Source organism: Giraffa tippelskirchi, chromosome 7, assembly GCF_054371585.1.
Source record: "Giraffa tippelskirchi isolate mGirTip1 chromosome 7, T2T-mGirTip1v1.2.pri, whole genome shotgun sequence".
Classification (NCBI taxonomy): Eukaryota; Metazoa; Chordata; class Mammalia; order Artiodactyla; family Giraffidae; genus Giraffa; species Giraffa tippelskirchi.
Genome location: NC_137281.1, coordinates 73207361 through 73233947, shown reverse-complemented (window position 1 = coordinate 73233947; position 26587 = coordinate 73207361). Strand labels below are relative to the sequence as shown.

Here is a 26587-nt window from a genome sequence, read left to right as displayed (position 1 = left end):
ACTCGATGGACATGAGTTTGGGTAAACTCCAGGAGTTGGTGCTGGACAGGGAGGCCTGGTGTGCTGTGATTCATGGGGTCACAAGGAGTCAGACAGGACTGAGCGACTGAACTGAGTGACTGAATGCATTATTGTAAAGCAATTATCCTTCAGTTAAAAATAAATGAAAAAAAAGAGTCTGCATACTTTTCACTGCCCATGACAAAATGAGCAAACAAAATAAAACAAACACACCACCACCACCACCCACTGTATTTCCTTCCATCGAAGAAAATGTTGCCTGGATAGAGCATTGATTTCTGTGTTTGATTTTTAAATAACGTTTACACAGAAGAGTCCAGAAAAAAGTTTACGGTAGGTCTTAATTTTAAAGTTTTAAAGTAGGTACTGCATGGTGTACAATTCATGAATTCTTTTAACTATGTTGGAATTTTTTGTCTCATCTAAGAATTAAATGCAAAACCCAGCAACTGTGACTGAGCTATAGCATTTTATATACTCTCTCTGCATTTGATCCTGGAACAGAGTTTATGTCTAAGAAACCAGTGTGAACACCTGAATAAAGAAAACACCAGAAAACGCAACTTATATAAGTGTTTTCTGTTCTATTTTTTTAAAGTTTGGCTTACATTATAATTTGGGGACACACTGTCTTGTTTAAATATTGTGTAAATTTATAACAGATACAACAGGCCAGGTGATTGGGAGCAATGAAAGTCTTCATTAGGAAATAAACCTGCGCATTTCCCGTTTGCTACAGTGTGCATTAAGCAAGGTATCACACAGGACAGAAAATGAGAATTAATGTATTGGAGGCAGAGGATGTCTGATGCTGGAGATACTTGGAGAAGGATATAGCCCCACATTTGAACTGCTGGAATGCACAGCTGATGCTGTCATGGTATGTCGTTTACTGTAGCTTCCTCATGTGGAGGAAAGACATACAACCCTGTTTATAGGCTCTCCGGTATATCACATTCTGGGTCAACATCTGATGTCCACTTCTGCCTGCAAAATGCCCAAGGCACCTTTTAATAAAACAGCGTGGGACAACAACAGAGGTTTTCCTTTTAAGTAAAGCACTCTTATTCCATTACTAAAACACAGTTATAAGAGAAACAGGAACATGTGTGGGCTTGGTGTTTTAAATAACTGAAACATTAACTTTTTCATGAAGTAAATGTATCAGAAATGTGTTTAGTTGGTTGTACAGAGCATAGTAGAGAACAGATCACCTTATTTGATTTAAATCTGTAACTGTTCTGGTATACAAACCTGGAGTTTTAGTAACTGTTTCATAAACTTCTCTCACTCCTTTACCTACAAGTAAAAACACACAAATTATCACTTTCAAAAAACATTTTTAATAAGTTTGAAAAAGTGTCAAACTGAAGCAATGTTTATTTTTCCAGATTTCTTGAATGCAAAAAATAGGAATATCTTATACATCCCTGCTTTAAACCCATATATTCACAGCAGAATATCCTTTGTTTGTGAGGGAAATCTGAGTTTCTTAGTGGAAATCAATTTGCATTTAACTTGTGAATTCAGTGTGTTACAACAGAGGGCCTTCTAAAGGAGGGTGTATATATCCTTTTTCACTCCTTTGTGGGATCTCCTGCCCACAAGGGAAAGGTAATTTACAAAATTACTATAAAAGAATGATAATCCCTCTCAGTTTTCCAAGTCCCCACCCTGATCAATGAACTCATGAGGTAGTAGTGAACAACGTCAAAATACTTCCCCTGCAAAACGTTTAAATCAACTTAGATTAAACTCATAATCTCTTTGCTCTCATAGTTTTGTATCAAACTACAAATTATCGCCTTTTAAAAGTATATGTTCAACTATTTCTGTGAGAAAGGGCCAAGAGAAACTTAAGTATCTTAATTCCTAATGAGAATTCGACAGAGAGATTTCTGTGGGGATTCAGACACAGAGAGGGTGGTTTCTGGGGAATTATAACTGAGTCGGAGGATTCCAAGGAAATCCTGACAGAGAGAATGGGGTTTACAAGGACTCCTGAGGGGCAGAAGACGGTAACCTAGGGATTCCCCACAGATATAAGATGTTTGCCGAGGGATTCCATGCTGACAGAAGGGGTTTCCAGGGAATTCTGAGTGGAAGAAGGGGGTTTCCAGGAGCATTCCTGAGGGACAGAATGAGGATTCCCAGGGATTCCTGAGAAGTGCAAGGGGGTTTTAGGGATATTCCCCATGAAAGAAGGTTTCCAAGGATTCTTACGGACAAGGGGGTTTCCGATGGACTCCCGACCAGCAGATGGTGGTGTCCAGGGGATTCCCAACTGACAGAAGGGGATTTCCTGGGATATTCTGAGGACACAAGGTGGTATCCAGGGGATTCCCCACGGACAAAAGGGCGTTTCCCGGGATATACTGAGGGCAGAAAGTGGTGTCCAGGGGATTACCCACTGACAGAACCTTTCCTGGGATATTCTAAGGACAGAAGGTGGTGTCCAAGGGATTCCCCACTGACAAAAGGGGGTTTCATGGGATATAATGAGAGAAGAAGGTGACGTCCAGGGGTTTCCCCACTGACAGAAAGGGATTTCCCGGGATTTTCTGAGGTCAGAAGCCTGTGTGTGGGGGATTCCCCACTGACAGAAGGGGATTTCCTGAAATATCCTGCAGTCAGAAGCCGGTGTCCAGGGGATTCCCTACTGACAGAACCTTTCCCGGGATATTCATAGGACAGAAGGTGGTGTCCAGGGGATTCCCCACTGACAGAAGGGGGTTTCTGGGGATATTCTGAGCAGAGAAGATAGTGTCCAGGAGATTCCTCAATGACAGAGGGGATTTCTCGGATATTGTGAGGACAGAAGGTGGTATCTGGGGGATTCCCCACTGCCAGAAGGAGATTTCCTGGGATATTAGGCAGTCAGAAGCCAGTGTCCAGGGGATTCCCCACTGACAGAACCTTTCTCGGGATATTCTGAGGACAGAAAGTAGGGTCCAGGGGATTCCCCACTGACAGAAGGGGTTTTCCTGGGATATTCTGAGGGCAGAAGGTGGTGTCCGGGGATTCCCCACTGACATAAAGGGATTTCCTGGGATATTCTGAGGTCAGAAGGTGGTGTCCGGGGGATTACCCACAGACAAAAGGGGAGTGCCCGGGATATTCTGAGGGTGGAAGGTGGTGTCCGGGGGATTCCCCACTGACAAGGGGATTTCCCCAGATATTCTGAAGACAGAAGCTTTCCAGGGGGTACCCCACTGACTGCAGGGGACTTCCTGGGATATTCTGAGGTCAAATGTGGCGTCTAGGGGATTCCTCACTGAAAGAAGGGAACTTCCGGGGATAATCTGAGGACAGAGGTGGTGTCCACGGTGTTCCCCACTGACAGAAGGGGACTTCCCAGGATATTCTGAGGACAGAAAGTGGCGTCTGAGGGTTACTCACTGAAAGAAGGGAATTTCCAGGGATAATCTGAGGACAGATCGTGGTATCCAGGGGGTTCCCCACGGACAGAACCTTTCCTGGGATATTCTGAGTACAAAAGGTGGTGTCCAGGGGATTCCCCACTAAAAAAAGTGGGTCTCATGGGATATAATGAGGACAGAAGGTGGCATCTGGGGGATTCCCCACGGACAGAAGGGGATTTCCTGGGATATTCTGCAGTCAGAAGCCATTGTCCAGGGCATTCCCTACTGACAGAAACTTTCCCGGGATATTCACAGGACAGAAGGTGGTGTTCAGGGTAGCCCCACTGATAGAAGGGGGTTTCCGGGGATTCCTGAGCAGAGAAGGTAGTGTCCGGGTGATTCCCCATCAACAGAAGGGGGTTTCCTAGGATATTCTGAGGACAGAAGGTGGTGTCCAGGGTATGCTCCACTGAGAGAATCGGGTTTCCCGGGATATTCTGCTGTCAGAAGGTGGTATCCCGGGGATTCCCCAGTGACAGAAGTGGGTTTCCTGGGATATTATGAGGACACAAGGTGGTGTTGTGGGGATTCCCCACTGACAGAAGGGGATTTCCCGGGATATTTTGCTGTCAGAAGCCAGTGTCTAGGGGATTCCCCACTGACAGAAGGGGATTTCCCGGGATATTCTGAGGGTAGAAGGGGGCGTCTGGGGGATTCCACACTGACAGAAGGGGTTTTCCTGGGATATTCTGAGGGCAGAAGGTGGTGTCTGGGGGATTCCCCACTGACAGAAGGGGATTTCCCAGGATATTCTGAGGGCAGAAGTTGGTGTCCAGGGGGATTTCCCACTGACATAAGCGGTTCTCCCAGGATATTCAGAGGGCAGAAGTTGATGTCTGGGGTATTCTCCACTGACAGAAGGGGATTTCCCGGGATATTCTGAGGGCAGTCGGTGGTGTCTGTTGGATTCCCCACCGACAGAAGGGGATGTCCTGGGGAATTCTGAGGGGCAGGAGGTGTTTTACAGGGCTATATCATATGTTATATATTGAATATTTATGTTGGTGAATATGTTATATATGTTATATATTCACCAACACTGGTGATATTTGCCCATTTTCATTAAAAAACACATTTTCCAAAAACATACTGTATTTTATTTTCCTTTTAACTGATAGTGGGCTTCTCTTTGACTTAAAAGTGTGATTTGCAAATAATGAGATCTGTACCTCTCTTTAGCTTGTGACACCTCTGCATCCAACAGACTGCATGCATATTCACACACACAGCTCACACACAGCAAGCACGGATTTGAGCTGGGGTGGGGTTACGGACAGCGCCTCTAAAAGGTTACTACTTGAGGGTCTTCCACATGTACATGAGCCTGGTGGGCAACTGACACTCACCTGCTCTGCAGGGACCCACTCTCACTTCTCACCAGGGACTTACTTTTATAGACAGGGGACTTCCCTGTCCATTTCATATCTGCTTTACATGTTCTGTGCTCAGGTCCACCTGAGAGGAAGAACCCCAGATGGCAGGTGTACTCCAAGTCAAAGGAGGGGAGGTCGACAGCTCTCAATGTGTGCATGGGCTGGTGTTTCAGACTGGCGGCAGGTATGAGCTGAAATGGGATTTAGTCCATTAGTAAGTCCATTGTAGCCTAAAAATGTGTGTCTAAGGAAACACAGCAAAAGAGTTGGAAACAGCTATAAAGTTAGTTTACTACTTAAAATTGAGAATACAGGAGCTTTACAGATCACTGACATACTGCTCTCTGCAGCTTACAGCACAGCGAAGCCTTGGGGTTGCCAGTTCTCTCTCTGTCCCCCCACCCCAGCCTCGCTCTCTCCTCCTCCTCTGTCTCTGCCTATCATCAATTTATCATCTGTCTATCTATCATCTATTTATTATCTATCTAATCTCCTTCTCTGCATACATGTGTGTATGTAATTATGTATAAAAATTTAGAAATCATAGCTTTAAAATAAACACATCTGACATACTATTAAGATACATAAAATGCTAAATTTCCTTAAAAGGGCAGTCCTTTAAACACAGGTTAATGTGTATCTTAAAATATGCTTTGATTTTTGTCCAATGGCAACTAGAAAATTTACTGCCCACTATATGAATACTTAATTGCAGTCAAAATCCACTGTGTGTTTAGAAAATTAACTGAAATATAGCTTCTTACTTCCTCAAAAAATATAATTTAGGAATAAATAAGGTTGTAACTGTTTTTCTTGTTTAGTTGCTAAATTGTGTCGACTCTTTGCAACCCCATGGACTGTAGCCCGCCAGGCTCCTCTGTCCATGGGATTTTCCAACAGATTTTGGAAACAAATTAGTGGTTCCCAAATGGGCAAGGCACGCAGGGGAGGGATAAATTAGGAGTTTGAGATTAACATACATATATACTACTATATATAAAATAGATAATCAACAAGGACCTACTGTATAGCACAGGGAACTCAACTCAATATTCTGTGATTATCTACATAAGGAACAAAATCTGAAAAAGATGGATATATGTAGATGTATACCTGAGCTGCTTTGCTGTATACCTGAACTAACATAACATTGATAATAAACTATATCTGAATATGAAAAATTAAATTAAAAAGAAAAACTGTGCCCAGACACCAGAATCATTATATGCTTTTAACTTTGATATTGTGTGTGAAGTTGCTTTAGTCATGTCCAACTCTTTGCAACCTTATGGACTGTAGCCCACCAGGCTCCACTGTCCATGGGATTCTCCAGCCAAGAATACTGGAGTGGGTTGCTATTCCCTTCTCCAGGGGATCTTCCTGACCCAGGGATCAGACCCACATCTCTTAGGTCTCCTGAATTGGCAGGTGGGTTCCTTACCGCTAGCACCACCTGGGAAGCCCAAACTTTGATATTGTTTTATATTGTTTGGGCTTCCATGGTGACTCAGATGGTAAAGAATCCACCTGCAATGCAGAAAGCCTGGGTTAATAATGTTCTTTTACCTTCAGTAGCAATATTTTATTTACAGTAAGCCAATCGTGTTTAAAATATGCATCAATGCATTCACAATTGGAATCAACATTATTCAACACATTCTGCTGTTACTTACAACTAGCAAGAGTTGTGGAATGTAGTCATTTTATGTACACTAAATTACTGTCAGTAAATAATCAACATACTCTTTAGTGGCTAAACATAGCTTTGGAAAGCAAAAAGACATAGGGTGTCTGAATTAAAAAAACAAGACCCTTCAATAGGCTGCCTATAAGAGACTCATTTCATGGTGAAAGATACACAGAGACAGAAACTGAGAGGATAGAAAAAGATTTCATGCAAGAAAGCAGGAGTAGAAATACTCCTGTCAGACAAAATAGACTTTAAATCAAAGGACAAAAAGGCAAAAAGAGCATTACATAATGGTTGAAGGATCAGTGCAAGAAGAGAGTGTTTGTTAACACAGACACATCTAATATAAGATCACCTAACATATAAAAAAGGGCTTCCCTAGTGGCTAGGTGGTAAAGAATCTGTCTGCCAATGTAGGAGATGTGGGTTCAATCCCTGGGTTGAGAAGATCCCCTGGAGAAGGAAATGGCAACCCATTCCAGTATTCTTGCCTGGGAAATCCCATGGACAGAGGAGCCTGGCAGGCTACAGTCCCTGGGGTGGCAAAGAGTCAGACACACTTAGAAACTAAACATCAACAACATATATAAAGCAAATATTAATAGACATGAAGACAGAGATTGATAACAGGAGGAGCCTAACAGCCCAGTGATGTTAAAAAAAACAGATAAGATAGTAAAAAAATAAGTCAATCATAGTCTTAAATGATACAATAGATCAGTCAGACTTTCTTGATATCCATAGGTCATACCAGCTAACAAAGCAGAATTTCAGTTTTTTTTGAAGTGCTGCTGCTGCTAAGTCGCTTCAGTCGTGTCTGAATCTGTGCGACCCCATAGACGGCAGCCCACCAGGCTCCCTCATCCCTGGGATTCTCCAGGCAAGAATACTGGAGTGGGGTGCCATTTCCTTCTCCAGTGCATGAAAGGGAAAAGTGAAAGTGAAGTCGCTCAGTCATTTCCAACTCTTAGCGACCCCATGGTCTGCAGCCTACCAGGCTCCTCCATCCATGGGATTTTCCAGGCAAGAGTACTGGAGTGGGGTGCCATTGCCTTCTCCCTTTTGAAGTGCACATGGAATATTTTCCAGGATAGATCATGTACTAGGTCAAGAAATAAGTCTCAACAAATATAAGGGGATAGAACTATATTAAGCATTTTTCTGACTGTTACATCAACTGAAGAAACAAACTGGAAAAGAACAAATGTGGAGACTAAACATGCTTCTGAAAAGAATCAATGTGTCAATAGTGAGATCAAAAAAGAACTGAAATACCTCAGACAAATGAAAATGAAAACACAACTCTATATAATTTACTAGACTCTGCCAAATTAGTTCTAAGAGGGAAGTTAATAGCAATACAGACCTTCAAGAAATTAAAAAAAAAAACTCAAACAACTTAACTTACCAAATAAAAGAATTAGCAAAAGAAAAAACACAGCACAATGTGAACAGAAGGAAATGAAGATCAGAGAGAAAATAAAAGCTCAAAGAAACCACGCACTATTTTAAAAGTTAAAATGATAAATTTTTAGCCAGATTCACAAAAAAGAGAAAGGACCCAAATAAAATGAGAAATGAAAGAATACATAACAGGTACCATGAAAATCCAAAAAAAAAAATCATGTTCTTTGAATAGGCCAACAAATTGGACAACTAAGAAAATGAAAAAATTTCTAGAAACCTACAGACTGAAAAGACTGAGTCAAGCAGAATTAGACAATTTGACTTGGTCACCAGAAGAATATCTCAATCTGTAATTAGAAAACAAAACAAAACAAAAAACTCTCAGCAAAGAAAAGTCTAACCCAGTCTAGTTCACAGGGGAATTCTACCTGGCACACAAAGGACTTCTATCTATCCTTCTGAAATTCTTCCAAGTAACTAAAGAGGGAATACTCCCAAATTCATTTCATGAAGCCACCATCATCTTGACACCAAAACCAGACAAATACACAACAAAATAAGAAAATTACAGGCCAACATCTTTGACAAACATACATGCAAAATCCTCAACAAAATATTAGCAAACCAAATCCAATAACACACAAAAAGTGTCATGGTCCAGGCGCGGGTTGGAAAAGGGTTTCCAGACATGAGAGAGAAGTAAGGTTTATTAGAATGGGAGATGCTGTTAGAATCTGGCGTGATGGGAGATGCCAGCTCAAGGGATAACTGATGTTCAACAGGGCTCCTTAGTACACTTTTATAGCCAGGATACAAGGAATGGGATAGGGGACTTGTGGTCATTTGCTGATTGGATAAGGCATGTATACTGGGCGGGGAAGACTAAGGCAAATACCTTCTCCCTGTGGGGTAGGAGGGGAGACAGGTTATATTGCTCAGGAGGACCTGAAATCCGTTAATAATTATAATATGGGGGAGGGAAGGACGATAAGAGTCTGTTTTTTCTGTTAGTGCATTCTAAGACCCTCCTTGGTTTTATTTGCTTGGTTTTTTGTCCTTGGGTCACCACAGTCCTCCCTTTTTATTTTTAGGGCCAATTCTTTGGCCCCTGTTGATACCCTGCTCATGTCTAACTATCTACCTATTTCCCTTCTCAGGCATTTGCGGACCCAGTCTCAAAGGAAAAGGGGCAATGACCGCTCTGACTTCAGGCTGTACAGGGGCGTTGTGGGGCTCTGGGTTCCCTTTGCCTGCTCTCTGTCAGGGTTCATTTACGGAGGGAGATGAGAGTCCATGGAATGATAAGGTGACTTGTTTCAGCATCGTCTGGGTGTTGGTCAGGGAATATTCTTGTTGTACTACCACTTGGAGATGTGTTGTATTCTAGAAGAAACAAACTTAACAAGAGAGTTAAAGATACATGGTCCAAAGATTAATAGAAGCAGAAAAGCTGCTCAAGGGCTAGCCAGGAGAACCAGGATTAGACACTGGTTCATGATGTTAGTGTTTCTCTAGGCACGAGAAGATGCAAGAATTTGGGCTCATAAAATCTTTACCCAAAAACATCTGACTATCTGAAGGCTGGTTCTTCTGGGTTTTTCCCAGAGCACAGAGTGCCTTATTTCTGATCTCCACCTTAAACTCCTTTCAAGGGTGTTGAAGGTCAGCAGCTTGTAGTGGGCATGATGTAATCTTTGCAGAGGTAGCTGGCAACTGCCAACTTCCAGTCAGCATGGTCCCTTCATAGCCACATAGTTGACCACGCTTTGGGGGCATTTCATGGCCACTGTGTCCTGTGGTGCTGGGAAGGCTCATTCCCAGGTCTAGGGAAGAGTTCACTGATAGGCCACTCCATGTGCTTTTATTGGACCTGGCCTTGCGAGTAGCAAAAGTCTCTGGACCATATTTGTCTTACTAGCCTCTTGGTCCAGGAAAATGTTCCCTCTTGTTGCTTCTTCCCATATCTAGAGTTACATTATTACAATCACTGACCTCATATAAAACCGCATATCAGCATTTTATCACAGGCTCAGTCACACATTTAGTTATGTAAGAAACAATCTTCTGAAACAAGCAACATAGAAAATAATATAACTAGAAGTTATTAGTAAGGTCACAAGCAAGAATTTAAGTCAAGAACTTTCATTAGGTATAGATCATCTGACTTAGTTAAATGATTATAGTCAGGTGTTAATCTACTGGTTGTACATCATGGAGCATCTGACCTTTATCCAAAGATTGGTTATTGAGATAAGCTTTAGAAACAAACTTATTGAGTGTCCTTTTTATTAACTTAATTAAACCTTTCAGCAATATAGCATAACGACAAGGAACTGCCTCAGAAGTGAGTCTTAGTAAACACAGACCTTAATTAACAAAATTAGAACTTAATATCAAGTGAAATATAATTTTTTATCATTGTGAGGGCATTAATCCTGTGTCCAGGGAAGGCTTTAACTCATCAAATAAAAATGAGGTTTGTCAGGGAGCCAGGAAAATCCAAACGGCCATCTTGGATTTCCCATAGCTCTGACTTTTTGATTTACAGCTACTGTTCACCCATTTTTAATTCCCCGATTTAGGAGTAGACTGTTGCATGTTTTAAGGACATCAGGATAGCAAAAGTCTAACTGTGAGGGCTTATTTTTTGTAGAAGCAGAATGAGCTTTGTCTACATGTACCATCATCTTAAATAATGTTTATTTACTTTACCAAAGTAACGAAAGATTTTAAAAACAAGTACAAATCACTTAAAGGCAAAGAAATTCATAATTTGTTATGGAAAGCTGCATTCTAAGAAAACTTTGTTCTCTTCACATAGAGAGTAGATTAAATCTCAGTCTGGTACCAGCTTACCAGATAACAAACAAAATTTGTTTATCGGTTAATCTAAAAAAAATCTTTTCCATAAAGTTTGAAGGAGCAGTATTCTTGAAAAGGCATCATAGTGAAACCATAGAAAGCATGTTTAAAATCTGATTAAATCGTAATTGACAAAGTAACCTGGTCATCGCTGTGGCTTATAACACTTTAACATGATAACTAGGGTTATAACTGACAACATTTTACCAGGACATATCAGATTTTCATGAATTTCACATAATTTCTAGGATTATCTATATTAGTAACATCAACCATACAATATAACCTGAGAAGATTCATCACTCCTCCAACAATACTGCCATGTAATCTAACGTGTCAAATGAACTCAGGTAGTTTAATCTCTCTCTTTGGGATGTTTCAGGGGCCCTCTGAAGCATCCCAAAGTTAGCTAGAAGTGAAATGATTTAGGAAGTAGTTTTAATAAATATCAAAAGGGTTTATAACAGTCAGATAGGATCATATATGTCACTGTGAAACAACAGTTACTCACTAAGCCAAAGTTAACAAAAGATTTCAAAGGTAAACATGGAACAGATCACCTTGGAGGTAAAGAAACTTAAAATCCATTATCAAAGGTAGTTCAACATCTCAATAAAACTTGTATTTATGCACAAAACTCTTCCCCTGGGGTCCACTTTCCATAAAACATTCGTGTCACTTTCTGTACCCATTCCTTTGTTCTCCCATGCTGAAACAGCCACCTGTAAGTCAGACTTACTTCCTTTTCCCTTCATAAAATGTAATTTCACTCCTTATACCTTCTTTACTGAAAACATACATCCTACTTTCCTTAAGCAACCAAGAACAGACCTTTATATTAGCATTCTATAGATTGGTGAACATAAATACCAGTGATAATTTCTAAAAAAAATTCTAGAGAGCATCTCAGGATGGCATCAAACATTATTCATTAATAGTCCAAAATCACTAGTTTCTCTGTAAGAGGAAGTTAGTGTTCAGTAATGAATGTTTCAGAATCTTATTTTATTTGGAAATGACCTAGCTATTCAATAAACTTCCATCACTTAGTTTAGCACAACCCTACAAATTCAGGTTACCAAAATCTAGAGAGACTATTTTAGACAGACATTTTTAAAGTTTGATTATTCTTAATGGGGTTTATCTAAAAGCTCATATCTCATTACCTTTTTTTTTTTTTTGAAGTTTCTTTACTCAAGTACTTTCCTTGCTGACAAACTTGTAACAGATATAACAATATAACAATATTTCAGTTCAATTCAGTTCAGTCGCTCAGTCAGGTCTGACTCTTTGTGACCCCATGAACTGCAGCATGCCAGGCTTCCCTGTCCAACACCACCTCCCAGAACTTGTTCAAACTCATGTCCATCAAGTCGGTGATGCCATCTAACCATCTCATCCTCTGTCATCCCCTTCTCCTCCTGCCTTCAATCTCTCCCAGCATCAGGGTCTTTTCCAATAAGTAAGTTCTTAGCATCAGGTGGCCAAAATATTGGAGTTTCAGCTTCAGCATCAGTCCTTCCAATGTATATACAGGATTGATCTCCTTTAGGATGGACTAGTTGGATCTCCTTGCAGTCCAAGGGACTCTGAAGGGTCTTCTCCAACACCACAGTTCAAAAGCATCAATTCTTTGGTGCTCAGCTTTCTTTGTGGTCCAACTCCCACATCCATACATGACTACTGGAAAAACCATAGCTTTGACTGGATGGACCTTTGTTGGAAAAGTAATGTCTCTGCTTTTTAATATGCTGGAGAAGGGAATGGCAAACCACTTCAGTATTCTTGCCTTGAGAACCCCATGAACAGTATAACAATATTTAACAAATTAATATTATTATAAATAATAATGTGGACTGAACGTAAGGAAATTCTGAGTCCTTTCCCTGCTTTTGGCAAAAGCTAGTGTGCCATTCAGAGGATTTTTTTTTTTTTTTGGTCCCCTAGTTTGTACTGGGGCCAGGCCTTTTGCAGGGTCAAATTTTCTAGTTCCTAAGAATGCAGCCACGGGGTGAGCCTGAGAGAGGCTCCCGAGACATACCAGAATCCATCCTCAGCCTATACGCCATAGAATAGGCGTCCCATTTGTCTCAGTCACGTCTCCCTGCGACTGAGGCACAAAATCTCTACCATCTCAACAGTAGACCCGACAGAGAGGTGACCCCTGAGAACTGTCCGGCTAAAGCACCATGTGACCTGGGCAGCGAAAGACAGATTCCTGGGAGCAACCGGGTGACTCATTGTTGGGCAATTCCCTGAAACAAGGAAGGCACTCTTGGGATGGCTCAGAGGCAACACCTAGGCTCCTGTAAATCAATCTGGACCAAAAGGGAAAGAAGTGAAAGTGACAGGGAAAAAGGCTGAGGAATCCGCCTTACAATCCTATCGGGGAGGCGGTGGCCAGGGGACAGTAGGCGGTGGCCAGGGGACAGTGGTCTCTGTTTTGCTTCAACCACTATGTGCCTGGGCTTCCCTGGTGGCTCAGATGGAAAAGCGTCTGCCTGCAATGCAGGAGACCCGGCTGGGTTCCATCCCTGGGTTGGGAAGATCCCCTGGAGAAGGAAATGGCAACCCACTCCAGTACTCTTGCCTGGAAAATTCCATGGACGGAGGAGCCTGGTATGCTACAGTCCATGGGGTCACAAAGAGTTGGACACGACTGAGCGACTTCACTTTCACTTTCTTTCATGTGTGCCTGACATGTGCACAGAAGTTGTCTTGCTGGGGGCAGATGCCCTTGCGGCCTGATCTGTTCTGTGTCCCCCTTATCCTCACAAGGGAGGCTTCATGTGGCAGGTGCCCTAATGGCTTTTAAGTGCCTGACCTGTGCCCACACAATATTGGTTGGCCTAGACCTCAGTTGGAGAGAAGAAAAAGGAGACACCCTCACCTGTTTGGGCAGCAGCTACTGGGGCGCAGTGAGCAGTGAGGCCTTTGAAACACACCAGAGGGTAACCCTGGCCAGAGTTCCTCAGTTGCTTCCACAGCACTTGCCTGTTTGCAGAAGGTCCCTTTGAGAAAGGAGAAGCGAGGAGGTGGGGAAGAGACCCCAAGTTCCCCGTATGGGCCACCAAAAATGTCATGATCTGGATGTGGGTTGGAAAAGAATTTCCAGACATGAGACAGAATGAGAGGGAAATAAAGTTTATTAGAATGGGAGTTGCTGTTAGAACAGTGGACCAGCTCAAGGGAGAACTGATGTTGAACAGGGCTCCTTAGTCCACTTTTATACCCAGGGTACAAGGAATGGAATAGGGAGTCTTGTGGGTCATTTGCTGATTGGATGAGGCATGTATACTGGGTGGGGAAGAGTAAGGCAAATACCTTCTCTCTATGGGGTAGGAGGGGAGACAGGTTATATTGCTCAGGAGGACCTGAATCCATTAATAGTTACCACATGGGGGAGGGAAGGACGATAAGGGTCTGTTTTTTCTGTTCCTGTATTCCAAGACCTTCCTTGGTTTTATCTGCTCTTTAGCCCTTGGGTCACCACAAAAAGGATCAAATACCACTCTCAAACTGGATTCATTCCAGGGTTTCAGGGATGGTTCAACATATGCAAAATGAAAACAAAATACAGTGTGGTAACTACACTAACAAAAAGAAAGACTGAAACCTAATCTTCATTTCAATAGATGCAGAATAGCTTTTCTAAAATTCACCATCCATCCAGGCTTAAACCTCTCAACAAAGTAGGTATAGAGGGAACATGTCTCAACATAAAAAAAGGTTACTAAAGCAAACCCACAGCCAACATAATACTCAATGGTGAAAAACTAAAAGCCTTTCTGCAAAATTCAGGAACAAGACAAGAATGCCTACTCTCATCAGCTCTATTCAACATGGCATTGGAAGCCCTAGTCAGAGCAAATCAGACACAGTCAGAAACAAATGGCATCCAGCTGGAAGCAAAGAGGTGCAAATGTCCAGATGACACTGTATCAAGAATCCTAAAGTCTCCACCTAAAAACTATGAGAACTAATGAATTCAGCAAGCTTGTTAATATACAGAAATAGGTTGCATTCCTATATACTAATAATGAAATATCAGAATGGGAAAGTTGAAAAGAAAACCACCACCACCAATCCTGTTTAAAGTCACATTAAGAAAAAAACACTATGAATAAACTTAACCAAGGCACTGAAAAGACTATATGCTAAAAATGATATAAAACATTGTTAAAAGATATAGAAGATGATTAAAAGAAATGGAAAGATACCCCACACTCTTGGATTGGACGAATATTAAAATGGCCATAATACCTAAATCAATCTATACATTGAAGTCAATCCCTATCAAACTGTGAGAATATTATCTACGGAACTAGAAATAATAAAACACTCCAATTCCCAAAGCAATCTTAAAAAAGAGAGCAAAGCTGGAAGTGTGATACTCCTAGACTTCTGTCTATACTATGAAGCTTGGTAATCAAACCAGTGTTGTACTGGTAGGAAAACAGACATATGGCAATGTCACAGAGTATAGAGTCCAGGAATAAACCGACATACCTACAGTCAACTAATATACAAAGGAAGCAAGACTATACAATGGAGAAAAGACCATCTCTTCAACAAGTGGTGCTGGGAAAGCTGGAAGGCCACATGTAAAAGAAACATTATTCTACTATGTGAGGTAATAGAACATTCTAAACTCAAATTATTAAAATTATTTTAAAATCTAAATGTAGGACATAAAAACATAGAACTCATATAAAGAACATAGGAACCTCTGACATAAATGGTGGCACTATTTCTTGATTCAGTCGCTTAATGCAAAAGAAATTAAAGTAAACAAAACAAACTGATAAAAAAATGAGACTAAATTACACATAAAAGCTTTTGCATAAAAGCCATCAACAACAACAAAAATTGCTGAATGGAAAGTACTATTTGCAAATGGCACGGTCACCAAGAGGTTAATATCTAAAATGTATCAATAGTTTTGGTACAACTGTGTACCAAAAAAAAAAAATCCAGTCAAAAAAATGAGCAGAAGACTCCAATAGACTTTTTTCCCAAAGAAGACACACAGATGGCCAAGAGGCACATGCAGAGAGGCTCAGCATTGGTAATTAACAAAGAAATGCAAATCAAAGCTACAATGAGGTATTATCCCAAATCAGTCAGAATGGCCACCATCAAAAAGCATACAAATAATAAATGTTAGGGAAGATGCAGAGAATAGGGAATTCTTGTACTCTTTTCATGAGAATGTGAAATGGTGTAGCCACTATGTAAACCAGCATGGAGGTTCCTTAAAAAGCCAGAAATGCAACTACCACATGATCCAGCATTTCTACTCCTGGGCTCATTTTGGAAAACACACACACACACACACACACACACACACACACTAATCTGAAAACATATGTGCACCACGATGTCTTGTCCATAGCTGTACCACTTACAATATAGCCAAGATATGGAAGGCACCTAAGTGTCCATTAACAGAAGAATGGGTAAAGAAGATGTGGTACATATACACAATGGAAAAAAGACTAACATAAAATGAAATAATGCCATCTGCAGCAACATGTATGGATCTAGAGAATATTATGCTTAGAGAAACAACTCAGAGAAAGACAAATGCTATATGGTATCGCTAACCCGAAGAACAGCAAGGAGGGAGAAGAAAGCCTTCCTAACTGATCAATGCAAAGAAACAGGAAAACAATAGAAGATCTCATCAAGAAAATTAGAGATACCAAGGAAACATTTCATGCAAAGATGGGCACGATAAAGGACAGAAATGGTATGGACCTAACAGAAGCAGAAGATATTAAGAGGAGGTGGCAAGAATACATAGAGGAACTATACAAAAAAAGATCTTCATGGCCCAGATAACCACGATGGTATGATCACTCACCTAGAGCCAGACATCCTGGAGTACAAAGTCAACTGGGCCTTAGAAAGCATCACTACGAACAAAGCTAGTGGAGGTGATGGAATTCCAGCTGAGCTATTTCAAATCCTATAGGATGATGCTGTGAAAGCGCTGACCCCAATATGCCAGCCAATTTGGAAACCTCAGCAATGGCCATAGGACTATAAAAGGTCAGTTTTCATTCCAATCCCAAACAAAGGCAATGTCAAAGAATGTTCAAACTACCACATAGCTGCACATGTCTCATATGCTAGCAAAGTAATGCTCAAAATTCTCCAAGCCAGGCTTCGACAGTACATAAACCGAGAACTTTCAGATGTTCAAGCTGGATTTAGAAAAGGAAGAGGAACCAGAGATCAAATTACCAACATATGCTGGATCATAGGAAAAGCATGAAAATTCCAGAAAAGCATCTGCTTCTGCTTCAGAGTACATCATGCAAAATGCCAGGCTGGATGAAGCACAAGCTAGAATCAAGATTGCCGGGAGAAGTATCAATAACCTCACATATGCAGATGACACCACCCTTATGGCAGAAAGAGAAGAACTAAAGAGCCTTTTGATGAAAGTGAAAGAGGAAAGCAGAAAAGCTGGCTTAAAATTCAACATTCAAAAAACATAGCTCATGGCTTCCAGTCCCATCACTTCATGGCAGATAGGGAAACAATGGAAACAGTGGCAGACTTTATTTTGGGGGGCTCTAAAATCACTGCAGATGGTGACTGCAGCCATGAAATTAAAATACACTTGCTCCTTGGAAGAAAAGCTATGACAAATCTACACAGCATATTAAAAAGCAGAGACATTACTTTGCTGACAAAAGTCCATCTACTCAAAGCTACAGTTTTTCCACTAGTCATGTATGGATGTGAAAGTTGGACTATAAAGAAAGCTGAGCACCGAAGAATTGATGCTTTTGAACTGTGGTGCTGGAGAAGACTCTTGAGCATCCTTTGGACTACAAGGAGATCCAACCAGTCCATCCTAAAGGAAATCAGTCCTGTATATTCATTGGAAGGACTGATGCTAAAGCTGAGGCTCCAATACTTTTGGCCACCTGATGAGAAGAACTGAGTCACTGGAAAAGACCCTGATGCGGGGAAAGATTGAACACAGTAGGAGAAGGGAACGACAGAGGATGAGATGGTTGGATGGCATCACTGACTCAATGGACATGAGGTTGAGCAAGTTCTGGGAGGTGGTATTAGACAGGGAAGCCTATGGCGTCGCAAAGAGTCAGACATGACTGAGAGACTGAACTGAACTGAACCCAGAGTGGGTAGCCCACATATGGGAGAATAGTTACAATTGCAGAGGTTCTCCCCAAGGAGCAAGAGGTCTGGGTCCCATATCAGGCTCCCGAGAATGGGAGTCTTATAACAGGAATAGAAGACCCTAGACAATTTGGTTTTGAAGTCCAGCAGGGTTACCTTCAGGAGACTGGTTGCCCTGGGCTTATAGCCACTGGCAGCAGCCATTTGGGATCTCACTGTACCACAAGGACACATGCCAGCCAGCACTACTGTGGGATCCTCCGTCTAGCTGGTCAGTCTCAGGACCCAGGCCTGCCCCTATCCAACAGCCTATGGGCACCAGGACTGGTATCCTCAGGCTCCACAACCAACTGGGCAGGGAAAAACCCACCAGACAGGCTGCTTTAAGCTCCCCCCTCCCAGGCCCTGGACATGGCCCTGGCCACCAGAGGCCCCAGGATCTGGCCCCATCCACATGCAGCACACAGTCCCTAGCCCACGGACACCCAGAGCCCTGCAGTCAGAGACCCCAGACCAAGCCTTGCTCACGAGCAAGGCTGCTCTAGCCTTGAAGCCATCCTCACCTAGCAGTCGGCAGACCCCAGCCCCAGGACAACTACAGCCGGCTGAGACAGGCAGGACCCAGCCTGTCAGGTTACATTTAACAGGAGACTTCCTGTGTGTTGTTTTCAGTCTTGCATGAATTTTATGTTCCTTAACAGCACCTGAATAGAGGTGCCAGAGAGCTGGCAAGCTGGCTTTCAGGGATAATAGAAATTCATGTATCTCATTCGTATGGAAATTCCATATGGTGAACAGCAGCCATTTACAAGTCTCCTCCTTTCTGATATGTAAAGTTACTTTTACAACCCCCTCTCTAGAGAATAATTCTAGCCTCTGGCTTTCTAGATGACTTGTTAGATCTTTGATCCCTATCTCTGCTAAAAAGGGCTATCTGGTAAGAGAGTATATATATGCCCACAATATGTTGAATAAATGCCTTTGTTCCACCAGAGCACCGGTCACCGTGTCTTTCCTCATTTTCTCTCGCTCTCTTGTTCTCTTGCTCTCTCCCTCTCTCCGTTTCATGCTGCTTCCGCGGAGCACAGGTGTCCACCGTGTTTACTTATTTGCCCAGGGTTTCAAGACCTCTCCGAGAGGGTGCCCTGAGCCTACGTAGACGGTGCTAGCTCTTTGTCCTAGAGTTATATTGGCATACTGTGTAAACCAAGGAATATCAGCCTCTTTTCTTCCCTCTTTTACTTTCTTTTTTTTTTTTTATAATCCTTTATTTCATAACAAAGGCAAAGATTAATTTGATCTTTCACAAACAGTAGATTCTTCTATAAAGAATACATGCTGTATGCTGCTAAGTCACTTCAGTCGTGTCCGACTCTGTGCGACCCCATAGACGGCAGCCCACCAGGCTCCGCCGCCCCTGCGATTCTCCAGGCAAGAATACTGGAGTGGGTTGCCATTTCCTTCTCCAGTGCATGAAAGGGTAAAGTGAAAGTGAAGTCGCTCAGTCGTGTCCGACTCTTAGCGACCCCATGGACTGTAGCCTACTAGGCTCCTCCGTCCATGGGATTTTCCAGGCAAGAGTACTGGAGTGGGGTGCCATTGCCTTCTCTGTCTCTTTTACTTTCTTATTGGTCGACTCTGTACTCCCAAGTTCCGGTCCATTAAAGGACCACAACACCAGCCCACTCACCTGCAGGCCAACAGAAGCTTCAGGATGCCTGTACTTCATCCATCAGCAGTCTGACACCAGCCACTGAACAGAGGCCCTCAGCCAGACCCCAGGACTGGCTCTTTCTGCCAGTGGGTCAGCACTAGCTCCAGGACCTGGTGTCACCACCTGGTGGGTGGGGAACAGCCCCGGGATTAACTGGACCCCCACTCGCCTCACCTGTGAGCCAGCATCAGCCCCCAGTCCTGGGGGCCCCCTGTGATTCTGCAGCCACCCTCTCAGGACCGCCCCCTCAGCCAGAATCTAGCAGCCTCTGTGCAAGGCAAGGCCTGGCAACCAAATGGGTAGGAGGGCCAGCCACGCCTCCCAGCCCACCCACAGCATTCATTCAGCCTGTGGACGCTGTGTGTGGGGGGGACATATGCAGCCCTCAGGGGCAACCCTATATCACACAGCTCTGGCCACAAGAGGGGAGTGTGCTTCTGGGACACATACGGTATCTCCTACAGGGGCCACTGGTCCAAGTTCAGGAAACTGAACCAAACATCACAGACACAAAGTGCAGCAATTTAGGCAACAGGAGGAGACAGAAGAACGTGTTCCAAATTAAGAAATCAGTTCTTCTTCTTAGAAGTGACCTGAAGACAGGGAATCTATCTGAGGATGATGATCATTCAGCTGACTGAAGAACTAAGGAGCAGAACAGATTAACTGAGTAAGAAGACAGAAGTTTTAAACAGTTAGAAAATATTAAAACCCCCCCAAAGGTGAAGTTAATATAACTGAAATCAATACAGTAGAAGACATCAACAGATTGAAGCAGAGAAATGGATCAATGAACAGTTGGTTTTGGGAAACAGTTGTCTTAAGACAGGAAATGAATGGTATGTCAAAATGTAATAGGTTTACTATATTTCAATGGTTATTACAAGTGAAAACTGAGACAAGCATGGACACAGCCCAGCAAATCTCAGCTCCACACTCTCCTCTGTGAAGTCAGGGGCGACGGGTCTGAAAGCAGACACATACGGACGCTGCCCAGCAGGACGCACGGCGGCCGCTCCTCCATCCTTGGGTCCCGTCGTCATCCACCCCGATGCTTGTCAGGACAGTACAAGACCCAGGCAAGAGGGATTCATTCCTGCCGCGGACTTTGACGTGGGGGCAAGGTCAGGCTCACCTCCCACTCTGGCGGTGACAGCCAGGAGCAGGGTGGAGTCACCAACAGAAAGTCGGTGAGAGGAAACAGCAGGGTTGGGGGTGTCTGTCGAGCTCCTGTAACAGCAGGACCACGAGCTGAGTCCTCGGTGTCTGGAGGACAGACGTTCAGGATCAATGCGCCGCAGACTCGATGACTGGTGAGGCCCCTTCCCAGTTCACACATGGTGCTATCTCCCGTGTCCGCAAGTGGCCAAAGGGCTGGGGGCACTCGGATGGCGTCCATGGGGGGCTCCACCCTTATGACCTCGTCACCCCGCAGTGGCCAACACCATCATCCTGGGCGTTTGGATTTGACTTAAGTTTTGGGGAGATACAAACTCAGACTGTAGCAGAAAGACCCCACTAAACCGACATATAGGATTCACGCTGAGGGCAGGCAGGGAGGGGATTAGACCTCATTATCGGGAGGAGGGGGACAAGCAGTCTGGTCAGATGTTGAGCCTGGGGAGTGCTGGCTAATCTGACTCAACAGGAATTTTGCTAAAATTGGACAATAAAGAGACAGACCCTGAAAACTGAGGAGTCAGGACCTTGCTGGGAGCCACTCGGAGGAGACCGACTGGAGTCTGGTCCGTGAGAGACTGTGACCCTCCTCTGCACCAGCCCACTTGTCACCGTCACACTGGCAAAGACTGTCCCTTCTCCACAGTGCAGGGGGCCCCACAGTATTCCTGGATTCCCCAGTCCTGCCTGCAGAACTCCACAGGCTCCCCCTGAGGCAAGTGACAGGCAGGCCTGGGAGAGAACTGGGGTTCACCGGGACTTGATCACACCATGTGAGTCAGGTGAACTGGCTGGTGTCCAGTGCATGTAGAACTCGCTGACATTACATTTCAGTCTGTTATGTGAACAGACTTACGTCTGAACAGTGCACACAGTGTAATACCTCACTGCTAAAAAAATGCTAACCAGCACCTGGGCTTTCCAAATCAGAACAGTAAGATCACTGATCACAAATCAAATAATGAAAGTCTGAGATACTCCAAGAGTAACTAAAATATGACAAAGTGAGCAAATGCTTTTGGAAAACTGGCACCGTATTTGCTCCATGCAGGCTTGCCACGAACCTTCAATCAGTAAGAAACACAGTATCTGCAGAGCACAGAGCAGAGGGCGCCTGTGTCCATGGGAAGCCCCCTGTGTGGGCAGCAGCTGCCCGGGAGAGACATCTGTTCACTGACCCAGGATCCCCTGAGGAGCATCCACCTTCAGGGCAGGACCACCCTTCATCCCCTGGTCCTTCAAATGATGGCATTTCCCACAGTGGCTGGGGGACTCGGTCCTTGTCCTTCAAGTTTAGATCCCACTGTCTCTGGACAGCCAGGTCTGGAAAAGCACTACTGATGCCTGTCCACACCCCCTGGATCCTGGTCACACAGAATTCCTGCTGCCCTGGGCCTCCCTGACCTTCCGCCCCCACTCAGGAAGTGCTCCAGCCAGGAGGGGAGACAGACCTGCCTCCAAGTTCTGAACAACTGGAAAATTGGCCACTTCTGATAACGAGTTACATGGTCTTCAGGACTGACAGGCAAGGCCAAGTCTCTGAGGATGCTGAGCCCAGCTGCACTGGGTTGCCCATCAGTGGCTTTCTGGGGGTGGAACATGCAGGCGCCCTCCTAGATAATATGTTACAAATAAAGTACTATCCCTGTTAGTGGACCAGGCTCATTCTGCCTGGTGCACAGCCAGCCAAGACACTGAGATGCCAAGGTGGCCAGCAAAGAGGGCTTACTGGTGAGGCAGCCAAGCAAGGAGACTGGAGAACACATCTCAGGTCTGCCTCCCAGGACGCACAGGGCTGAGGAACTGATGGGACGGTGACCAGGGCCGCGTGGGCACTGGGATTAAAAAGGCGCCTAACCATCCTCATGCACAGGCGTGACGGGGCTCCAGGCCTCTGCGTGTTCACAAGGTCACCAGCGCACATGCAGATGCAGGTGAGGGCTTGGTGGTCCTGTCCCATCTCAACCAGCTCAGCCCACACTCAAGAGCCACCTCCAAGTCCCTAGAGGACAACTCAGGTAAACAGCTTATTGATTAGGCTCTGAACTGCTTGGAGGACATGTAAGCCCTCACAGTCCTGATTCGGGACAGCAGGTAGAATGGGTATAGCCCACAGGCTCTGGGTTCAGTCTCCCCCCCACCATCTTGTGATCATGCTTTAGTCTGGGGGAGAGGGGTGAGGATAGCTGTGGCTACTTTCTGCTGTAAAGGGAGTAGACCCAACAAGGGCTTGAAGAGTCAAACGGCTCAGCACTCGTCTGAGTGTATTTTCATACTTCTGGTCTCACATTAATGCTGACCCCAAAAACAAACACTTCCTGTGCACTAGCTGTCAAGGCAGCCAGAGACCCAAGGCTGGGAACGGCAACTGCAAAGACGTACCCTCCAGGGGCACGCAGAATGCCAGCCATGGCTAACATTCAGGATGTTTAGGGGGTTTATCCAGGGAAAGGAAGGGACAGGTGATCAGACCAGTTGACAGGTTACATCTGAAGTCAGTGAAGTTAGCTGTGGTCAGAAAGTTGACCAGCACAGACAAGGGATCACCACGAACTGGTACAGAAACAGGTTTTGTAAGACAGAGCCACTGCCAGAGAGATTACCCTCTTTACCAAAGTAGCAGAAATCCTCATCATCCTCTGTTTCTACCAGAGCAGAAGTCCTTCCAAGCCTGGGAGGTTAGAAACAAAGGACTCTCAAAAGAACACATCCTCCTCATAACCTAGCAAGTCACTGCATTGCCTTCAAGGGTCTGACTTGAACAAAGCCACCACTGCAGCACACCCACTCACCTTGGTTCCTTTCTTGCAGCTTCTTCCCCACTCTGGGCAGCTCCTGAAAAGCAACCTGAGATCTGTCAGGGCTGCCCTGCCCTGGGAGCAGCCAGTGTCAGGGCGGGGCTGGAACCAGGGAGGTTTGGGCGACCTTGGTCAAGGTTCTTCTGCAACATGGTTTCCATTTCCCATTCCAGTTCTCCTGGGGGCCTGCCCAGTAGGGATGGAGCCAGTCTTCTAGATATTCATCTTCCGAGATTCCAGCCTAGAGGTCCCGTCTCCTTTAAAAGCGTCACTAGAAGGGTTTTCTGTGAGTCCAAAGTTCCAGATGTGGCAGAGTCTGGTCACTCCTAGGACCCCCCCGCCCCAGTCTCTTTTGGTGGCAACTGCAATCCTGGTAAGAGCTCCACCACCACACCCTGGCTCCGGTCAGTGGGCAGCTCTGTCCTTGAGTTCAAAACCCCAAATATTTAATAGAGGGCTGAGAGTCTGCCTTCTTCCTAGATACCTTACAGCCTTGTTCAGGCAAGAAGTCTGAAGTCAAACCTGTACCCTGGTCTCAGGTGTCCTCTGTCTCACTGGTGATCAGAGCATCATTTGCATCCTGAAGCAGGGCCTCCCTGTTTAGTTCAGGGTCCCCCAAATCTGGCCAGGACTTCTCCAAGTATCGTGAACGTGTAAGCCCCCGAGGTAGCACTGTTCAGCAGTACTGTAGTCTAACTCCTTTATCCCCATCTTCCCACTCAAAAGCAGACTTAGGATTCAAAACTCAAGGCTGTGCAGAAAAGGCCTCCTTCAAGTCCAAAACAGTCACCCAACAAGAGTCCCTAGACAAAGTCGTGAGCAGAGGACCGGTTAGGGGCAGCAATGCACTCCTACAACCTATTAAGTGCTCTTCAGTCAGGTGCAAACACTCAGCTGTTCACAGCCAATCACAAAGTGACCAGCAGGAGCCTACTGAGTCATACTGGAGGAAGGCTGTTAGGAGTCCACCCCCAGTCTTGCTTCCTCCTTTTCATGGATACTGCATAAAGTCTGGGTGCTTGCTCCCTGCAGTCTGACAGTACAGCTGTGGCTGTCTCCTCTCTTCCCAGCACCCCTATCCGCCCATCCCCCAGACTCGTCATCTGGGGTTTCTCTCCCAGAACTACTGCGCTAGAGCCTGCAACTCGCAGGATTACTCTGGTGGTGCTTTAAGGTCCACCCAGCGTCCAGGTGTGGAGGCTATCCTGGCATTTAGTTCAGTCAATCTCATCTCAGAGGGGAAGTGAGACCATCAGGCATAGACAGAAAGCCATCAAGGGGTCTTTCCCTACTGGAGAAAAGCTTTTCTCTAGGGTTCTCTGACACTTCTTGCTACTAACAGTCTCAAAAAAAAGTTTAGGAAGCCGGGTACTTAAAATCAAGTTCCCCGACTCCCAAGTAGTGATTTCCCTTTGCCAAGTCACCCAGGGCCCCATGTGGGAGGCACTGATGACTCAGCAGCATCACCCTTGGTCACTGTCATTGTCAGCTGCCTGATCATTGTCATTTACCGGATATCAGGTAACTGACACGTCATGTCAGGCACCAGACATTCTGCCTGCATACCCTCTTTAAGAGTCTCAGCATGGGACACTATTCCAGGGTCCCTCCTGCTTGCAGCACGCACATTAGTGTGGTCCCACTATCGGGTACCCTATTCGAGTGGTGGTTTGAGGCCTCCTACCTTTTGCCGAGTCCCTCGTGGGGGCCTCCATTTGATCCACTCTTCCCTGGGTTCAGGCAGCCGCCAGCCCAATAGCCTGTTTCATTCTCCATGGTTTCCTTTTCTTCTGAAACTGGTCCTTGCGATTACAAACTAAAGGCCATTCCAACAAGTTGAGACATCGGCATCCTTAAAGCCCCTCTCATCTTCCGCAGCTTGTTCAGTTTGTCAGAGTGGTTCTGACCAATGTGAATCATAGGGACCATTTAAAAATTCCCTGGGTTCTCATGGTCTGTGTCTGTACTGCCAGCAGGCTTTACAGACCCTGCCCAGAAATTCTGAAGGCTCCTCACTCGGTTTCTGTCTTACCTTCTGTACTTCATTAGGGCTTCTTTGTTTTGCCCCCCTCTTCACAGCCCTGCAGGAAGGCAATCTCAAGAATATTCATGTTTCAGGCTGTCCCCAACATTCGCATCCCACCACTGGCATCTGCTGTTCACACAGCTACGCTTGCTGTAGCCTGAGCTGGGTCCCCAGGGGTTTCTGTAAGAAACCCATCTGCCTCCTTCTGAGCTTTATCCTGCCCTATTCTATGTTCTTCTGAAGTAAGAAGGCTGTTTAATACACTTTGAACATCTGCCCGGGTCAGGTTGCAGGTTACAAGAGGAAAAAAAAAAGACTGAAAATATGTGTTCTATCCCCTTGGGGGTCATCTCTGTAAGTTGGTATACTGTTCTTCCAAGTAAATTCAAGGTTGCAGAAGGAGGAGACTCAGATCCACTCCCCCCAACCTCACATTCACACCCCCAAGAGGAACTTGCTTTAACAGATGTTGCTCCACCTGAGTGTGGGTAACTGTCTGGCCCAATCAGGTGCCCAGGTGGGTTTGACTGACAGCAAGTCGTTCTCTTTTTCATTAGGACCAAGAAAAACAGGTTTCTATCCTTCCCTGTGGGACTTCACATCTTCTTGGCAGGGGCTTATTTTGATATAACATAGGAGACTGTAAAAAAGCATTTCACCTTTCTGTTTACAACATAAATCTGGTTGAAAAGTTGTATTGTAACTTAAGAATTCACTTCCAGGTTGTTGGGAGTCTAAAGGATGGTGTGTGTTGCAGTCCGAAGGAGTGTGTGCATGTGTGTGTGTTGGAGTCTAAAGGAGTGTTTGTGTGTGTGTGTGTGTAAGGAAATCACAAGGGGGAACCTTGCAAAGGTTTACTTCCAGTGGTCACAGCAACAAAATGTAAGGGTCCTTGCTGTGGTCACCAAGAAGCTCAGATCCCAATACCAAATCTTTT

At 44.6% G+C, this 26587-nt stretch overlaps 1 protein-coding gene across 1 annotated transcript in view; it reads right to left on the bottom strand.

Annotated features, from left to right (window-relative positions):
* Positions 1–26587, bottom strand: part of LOC145513802 (uncharacterized) — a 36218-nt gene that overhangs the window by 3229 nt on the left and 6402 nt on the right. The window contains exons 3-5 of the mRNA XM_081510758.1: positions 23619–23726; positions 4833–5007; positions 1276–1320 (exon numbers count right to left, since the gene is read on the bottom strand). Of these exons, the coding sequence (XP_081366884.1) occupies positions 1276–1320; positions 4833–5007; positions 23619–23726 (328 nt within the window). The remainder of the gene's footprint in view (positions 1–1275; positions 1321–4832; positions 5008–23618; positions 23727–26587) is intronic.